General features: G+C 40.5%; 1 protein-coding gene across 1 annotated transcript; it reads left to right on the forward strand.

Moving 5' to 3' along the window:
* Window positions 1-1,705: 1,705 nt before the first annotated feature.
* LOC145428937 (uncharacterized) lies at window positions 1,706-4,729 on the forward strand. Its single transcript, XM_080301934.1, has 2 exons — window positions 1,706-2,371; window positions 2,504-4,729. Exons 1-2 carry the CDS (start codon window positions 2,099-2,101, stop codon window positions 3,170-3,172), a joined length of 942 nt encoding a protein of 313 aa, XP_080158060.1. The 5' UTR covers window positions 1,706-2,098; the 3' UTR covers window positions 3,173-4,729.
* The last annotated feature ends 3,020 nt before the right edge of the window (window positions 4,730-7,749 follow it).

Consider the following 7,749-nt stretch of genomic DNA (forward strand, 5'->3'; position numbering starts at 1 on the left):
ATCCTGCATGTACGTACACTACTGTAACACAACTCAATGCAAAAACAGAATCTAATGCACACAACAGTAATCTTGAAAACATGAACAGGGTGTGAAGTGTATTTACGTTATTCACACCACACACACACCACAATCACTGTGCGGCATCATGTCGCTGAGCTGTTGCTCGCATCTCGTCCGTAATGATGGTGCGAGGTTGTCTTGCTCTCCCTCCTGGACCTTCTCCTCTCCCATGTTGGCCTTCTCCTCTTCCTCGTTGGTTGCTCCTCTTCCTCCTCTCATTTGAACTCCTCTTCCTCATTGGCCTGCTCCTCTTCTTCCAGGGCCAGCTCTTCTCCCTCCTCTGCATCAAATTCCTCTTCCCCTGACTCTGCCTTCATCCATTGTGTTTGTTTGGAACCTTCAGCATACTGTGCACTCTGAACTTGCTTTTACATGTGGGTACAGCATTAGCAACAAGTGTCTTCAATTTTGAGTCATTGTGTGTAGTGAATGACGCCAGGTGTGTTCCCTGTGTTCAAAGATTGGTGACTGTGGCAAGCATTTTGCATCACATGGGCTTTCATTTGAGGATATGAGCAGAGTTGTTTTGCAACATGTGTTTTAGCAAGGAAAAATGTGTTTAGATTTATGAGTACAGAGGGTTGTGTTTTGTGAATTGTGTCTTCATGTGACATGTGTTTATGGTACTGGAATATGGTGGCTACATTTAGTAAATGTGTTTAGACTACTGGTCATTTGGGTTACAGGATTGGCTTTTGTGTTTTAACATTTGAGAAAAACTGTAAGATCATTGATTCAGAATATTTATTATCATTGTGGCAATGAAACTGATATACTTTTTATGCTCTTTAATCAATCATGTTCTATAAAGCATATGCAGTGGTTATAAAAACAACATATTTTTATAAGTTCAAAAACACTGTTATGATCCTAAATCACTGAAGCTCGTTTACTTGCTAATGCTCTCCCAGAGCAATGAAAGCAGACCATAAGCACCTTGCCTGGCATGGTGTTCTCCCATCAGTTTACAGTCACAGAAGAGCAGCTTATTCACAGAAACAAGGTGCTGACCTCTCAGCTTTCCTGCTGTCATTCATTGTAAACATGAAACGGACACGCCCTCAGAGACACAGACGACTATACACTTTTCTGTGAGACTGAAATAAGCACACCTTACTGCAACAATAGTCGACTGCAGCAACAAGATGGCTGTAATGTGAAGGCTGAATGCACATATTACAGTTTTTCTCAAATGTTAAAACACAAAAGCCAATCCTGTAACCCAAATGACCAGTAGTCTAAACACATTTACTAAATGTAGCCACCATATACCAGTACCATAAACACATGTCACATGAAGACACAATTCACAAAACACAACCCTCTGTACTCATAAATCTAAACACATTTTTCCTTGCCAAAACACATGTTGCAAAACAACTCTGCACATATTCTCAAATGAAAGCTCATGTGATGCAAAATGCTTGCCACAGTCACCAATCTGTGAACACAGGGAACACACTTGGCGTCAGTCACTACACACAACGACTCAAAATTGAAGACACCTGTTGCTAATGATGTGACCCCACCTATGAAAGCATAGTTTGGTGAAGATGCCAAACAATCACAATGGATGAAGGCATTCGAGCGTGCGGAAGGAGAAGAGCTGCAGGCCAAAGAGGAAGAGGGGTTGAGATCAGAGGAGGAAGAGGTGAAGGCCTAAGAAGAAGAGGAGTTCGGAGTAGAGGAGGAAGACAAGGAGGCCAACAAGAGAGAGGAGAAGGTCCAGGTGGGAGAAGAAGACAACCTCGCACCATCATAACAGATGATATGCGAGCAACAGTAATTGATCATGTCATTGTCCATAGCATGACAATGGCTGAAGCGGGACGAAGAGTACATCCAAACCTGAGTAGGTCCACCGTGGCCACCATTATCAAGGCATTTAGACAACACAACAGGTATAGTACGCTATTGCTTTCTTTGTCACACTACAGTTTTACAGGCCTGTGAAAGTGGTCTGTTACCTTACATGTAGTTTTACATATAAATCAGTCAATTGACAACACATGTTTCTTTCTTTAGAGCTGAAAGAATGCCACATAGAGGTGGGAGGGTTGCCATATTCACAGCGGCACAAGAAACCCTCATTGCAGATATGGTCCGTGAGAACAACTGCATTAGACTCCGAGAGATCAGAGACAAAGTCATTGCAGATAATGTAAACTTTGAGAACATTGATGCTGTCAGCGTGTCCACAATAGACCGAGTTCTCCGGCGCCAACAGATGAGGATGAAACAGGTCTACAGGGTTCCCTTTGAGCGCAACTCTGCGCGACACATAGGACAACGTTACGAGTATGTGCAAGTACGTATACATCCATGTCCACAGTACAGTTAGTGGACATACTGTGTTGCTTAGTGGCCTACATTACTTCTGGACTACCTGTGCTACCTGATTGACCGTTCTGAACACCTGTACGCTTTCCCATGTTCACAGAGGATAATGCAGTTGGACGCGATGGCCAGACCCCATGAGTACCTCTTCCTGAATGAGGCTGGCTTCAACCTCCAGAAACGAAGGCGAAGAGGCCGTAACATCATTGGCCAGAGAGCCATCACTGAGGTTCCTGGCCAACGGGGGGGTAATATTACTCTTTGTGCAGCTGTGGGTACGGAGGGGCTTGTCCATCGGCATGCTGTCCTTGGGTCTTACAACACCCAACGTCTCCTCACCTTCCTAGAGGAGCTAAAAGACATCCTCCTGGACCGTCAACAACACCATCCTAGGCTAGCACATCACATGTATGTGATCATTTGGGACAACGTCCGCTTCCACAAGACACACCAAATCAGAGAGTGGTTCACCACAAACAGTGACCACTTTTTAAACGTCTGTCTGCCACCCTACTCCCCTTTCCTGAACCCTATAGAGGAGTTCTTCTCATCATGGAGATGGAAGGTGTATGACAGACAGCCATACACAAGAGAGAACCTCGTACGGGCAATGGAGCTGGCCTGTGCTGACATCCCAGTGGAGGCCTTCCAGGGATGGATTCGCCATTCCAGGGCGTTTTTCCCGCGGTGCCTAGCAAGGGACAATATAGCCTGTGATGTGGATGAGGTGATGTGGCCCAATGCAGCTCGGCGACATGATGCCGCACAGTGACTGTGTGTAATACTGTAAAATGACCGTGTAGACAATAAAAAAGACTTCACACCCTGATCATGTTTCCGAGAGTACTGTTGTGTGCGATAGATTCTGTTTTTGCATTGAGTTGTGTTACAGTAGTGTACGTACATGCAGGATGTTTTTATAGATTTATAGTCTTCATGTGAAACTCACAAATCTAAATGCCTAATCCTCTGCAGGGTTCTATGACGATCCGTTACTGTACAGTTTATAAAAATATGCATTGGCAGTTATGAACCAAAGAACCTTCTCACAAATTGAGCATTGTGTTTTCAATTGTTTTGCTGTAGTGTGTAATGCTGTGTATAGTGTTTACAGTTTTGACAGCTTCGAGCTGCTCTCTTGGTGTGGGAGTTTGAGTTTTGCAGTGGGAAGGTGTGGTTGTGTTTATGTAGCTTTAGAGAAGGGTGTTGTGTTTGGACATTGGGGGACCTGGTGGTAACGTTTGTGACATGTGTTTTAGCATTTGAGAAAAACTGTAATTGACAAGGGAGTAGCTCTATGAAAGCACTGTCGGAGATTAAAGGGGGAGATTGCCTTATTTTGGTATGATTTAATTTATGTCTATTTTTAGGTTTGATGAGGCAAGCACTGCTTACCTTGCTTGCCCTGAAAGAACACCACTGTGTTTTCTGATTATTGTTCTGCTGCATACACAACACAACACAAGCTTGTTTGAGCTTCAGGGCACAAACTGATGGTTGGATGGCTCTCCTTCAGGATTTTCTCATAGAGAGCAGAATTCATGGCTACATGGGATGATGATCTTACTATAAAATGCTGTGTTCAAACCACTTAAACCATCCAAAAAAAAGTTCACATTTTGTCAGTCATTTTGTCAGTCCACAGAATATTTTCCCAAAAGTTTTGATAATCTTAGAGATGTTTTTTTTTCTTTTTCACAAATATAAGACGAGCTTTTGTTCTTTTTGGCCAGCAGTGGTGTTTGCCTTTGAATTCTCTCATGAATGTCATTCTTCCCCCCCGAGTCTCTTTCTTATTGCTGAACCCTGACCTTAACTATGGCAAGTGAGGTTTTTTTCCTGGATGAGCTGTTGATGTGCTCTTGGAGTAATTGTAGCAGGCTGGCCACCCCTGGGAAGGTTCAACACTGTCCTAAGTTTTCTTGATTTGTGGATAATGGCTTTAACTGGGGTTTGCTGGAGTCCCAAAGACTTGGAAATTGCTTTGTAAAACTTTCCAGACTGACAGATGCCAATGACTTTAAATTGCGGCATGATGTGTTGCTCTTTGAGATCTCTTAGCTACCTTTACTTTGTCAGACAGGTTTATTTAAGTGATTTCTTGATTCAACAGGTCTGGCAGTAATCAAGCCTGGGTGTGTTTAGTGAAACTGAACTTGTTGCTTTCCAAAAAATTGTGGTTAATCAAAGTTAATTTATAATTTAACAAGGGGCCAATTACTTTTTCACACAAGGCCAGGATAAGTTTGGATAGCCTTTTTCCCCTTAACAAATCATCATTTAAAAACTGCATTTTGGATTTTCTTAGATTATCTTTGTCAAATGTTAACATTTGTTTGATGAAACTGAAACATCTAAGTTTGACAAATGCAAAAACAAATCTCAGAACTCACAAAGGAGGTAAATACTTTTTCATGGCACTCTAATAAGCTAGAAGTGATAACTAAACAGCTGGGAATGCTAATAGAAAAAAAACAGCTGGATATACTGCATCCAGTTTATGATTCTTAGCATATTCCCTTTAAGTAAAGGCTAGCTCATCAATAAACTCTATTAAAGCTCACACCCACTACACTAGAGAGCAAATGTAATTACAGAAAGCATGTCTTTTTGCACTTAAAAGAAAACATTGTGGATCTATGAAAGAAAATATGCTCCTGAAACTTCATTCAGTCACCTTTTTCTTCTAGCTTAGTATAGTGTGATGTGTACTGTAGTGAAAATTCAGTGATCGGTTAGATTTCTTGCAGCATCTTAAAGGAAATCATTCCTTTAAGCGTGCCCATGCACTCCATGCTTCAAGACATACACTCTTACTAAAGTCAAAACTATAATAATTTTAAATGCTGAGACTGCAGAAAGGGTGAGACAGTCGCAGCACTCAGCTGTAAAACAGTCTGGCACAACACTAACAAAGGAAATGAGCAAACCACATAGCAAATAACAGACTTTTATTCAACACTAAGCCCAACTGCTCATATCTGAGTGCCAATCCCAGTCACTTGCAAATAAACAGATTTATGAGAAATAGTACACACAAATTGCTACATTTGTCTAGACAGGACATTATTCTAGCTTTACTTATACTGGCAAGATTAAGCTGGAGTTTTATGAATATGTATATTGGTATATGTCAAATCTTGACAGTCTCCAAATTTGCACTTAAGAGTGAATTAGGTGACTCAGCAAATAAACTACATTTCTAACAGAAAAAGACAAATTTTGCCTCCTACAAAGAAAAGCCAAATGTGAAAATAGCTGAAATTCAATATTTATATGGAATAACTCATTCCCTGCAAAAATATTTAAATATTACATAAAATTCTCTTTATGTGGCCATTTAATCATCCATCTTCTTCTGTTTATCTGTAGGGACAACATACAAACTCCACACAGAAAGTCTCCAGTCAGCTAGTGGATTCAAACCCAGGCTTTTCTTGCTGTAATGTGACAGTGCTAACCACTATGCCCCTTCACCAAAAAGCACTGTATTGCTGTTGTCACTATACTGCTCTCAAGTACTACATCCATCCAATTTCTTCCGCTTATCCAATTCAAGTCCACAGACGGGCTGGAACCTACCCCAGCTGTCATAGGATGTGAGGCAGAGTACAGTCTGGCTGGAGAGGTCACCAGTCTGTCACAGCGCTAACCGGGAGAGACAGACAATCATTCACGTTCATATGTACAGGCAATTTAGAGCCACCCCCCATTCTTTTACTATAACTATTGTCGATCAGTAATTGCAACATGGATTATCTTTAAAATCTAAAACTTCATGTCCATGCCAAAAACCGAAATAACACAAGCTTAAATGCAGTCTTGAATGGAAAATTTAAAGTAAATACCGTCTCTTTCAGGAGATTTTTAGTGATAACAAGCGCTCTGAGTTAACACATTGATTTTCTTTTTACACGACAAATTGCGTAATCAGGAGGAAAAGCAAAGCTATTATGTATCTTAGCCTCCAGTAATTACACAGATGTACTTTAATATAAACACACTGCATCAGCTGGTTTTTTATTTGTTCGTTTGTTTTGGACACAGACTGTATTGACAATCACTCATTATTGTGGCAGTTACAACACAATACCAAAATATAATCATTAGAACAACAGACAGAAGTTCTGGCATGAATAATAGTTTTGATTAGCGCCAACACACAGCCATCATCTGTCAGTATTCACTGTGATGTAAACATCAAAACATTTCCTTATTCATCACATTGCTACCAGGTAGAGGGAGTGTAGAAAAACTGCACTGCACAGCTCAGATATTGCACAGTCTCTGAGCACAAGTCTCCACAAAGACATTGAAAACCATCCAACACATCCCACACAGCATAAATCAGCCCATTGTTAGGAACATGGGCTGCATTCATAGGTGGCAGAAAACTCGGAAATAAGTTGAATGTGCGCATTTTGAAAATGCACTGGCATATAAATATTCTTATAGCTCACCTAGTCCACCAGGTCAGGAGGTACTGTACCTTTCACCTCCTTAGTGAGGTGGAACAAAACTAGTGTCTTCCTTCAGACTAAATATTTCTTATCGTTTCACAGAAAACACTACACATTTAAAACGATAAACTGTATAGTTTAATTTGTTGATTGTGCAGTAGGCTGGTGATAGAGAAGTAAAATGTTATCCAGATGTTCACTAGAGTCGGTAATGTCAGTAGCATGTGGCGTTCTCAACTGCACTGCCAATGATTTAGCTACATTACTAAATGCCATCTTTGGTTATGCTGCAGAGATTCGTATATGTGGGGAGCTGTCGCTGTGTCAGCTGCTTCTTGTTTGGGAATCCTTCATCTATTGTGGGAATATTTTCATCTCAAATGCAGCACGAATAAAAACTTTTATCCATTAATTTATCCGATAAATGTTATTTTAAATTTGAAATGAATGGGCAATCTTTCAGAAAACTTTTAGTAAATAATCCCCAAAACTCGTTCTGATTTGATAAATTAAGAGTTTCTGTGGGGCTAAAGAGTCGTCTCTCTCTTGTTGCAGCAGTCTCAGAGGTTCATTACAGAAATAACTGTTCAGGTCTCTGTAATGAACTGCTCAATGGACAGGCTTTTATCTGTTAACAAAGAATCATTGCTTGCATTATTTATTGATAAATATAACGAGTTTATTAAATAATTAATGATGCATAATCCCTATTTTGTCTCTCTATGTTTAAATGCTTTTTCCTTGTTTTTCACTATCCTATAAATTTTGCTTCAACTTGATTTTCCTCACCTTTGCCTCTGTGTATTTCTGTCGTTTGATCTCCTCCCTTGTATTTGCAGTCAGATTTTCCCATTTTTGTTGCAGTCTGAAACTGTACAATTGACCTGTG

Source organism: Astatotilapia calliptera, chromosome 5 (genome assembly GCF_964374335.1).
Source record: "Astatotilapia calliptera chromosome 5, fAstCal68.1, whole genome shotgun sequence".
NCBI classification, from domain to species: Eukaryota; Metazoa; Chordata; class Actinopteri; order Cichliformes; family Cichlidae; genus Astatotilapia; species Astatotilapia calliptera.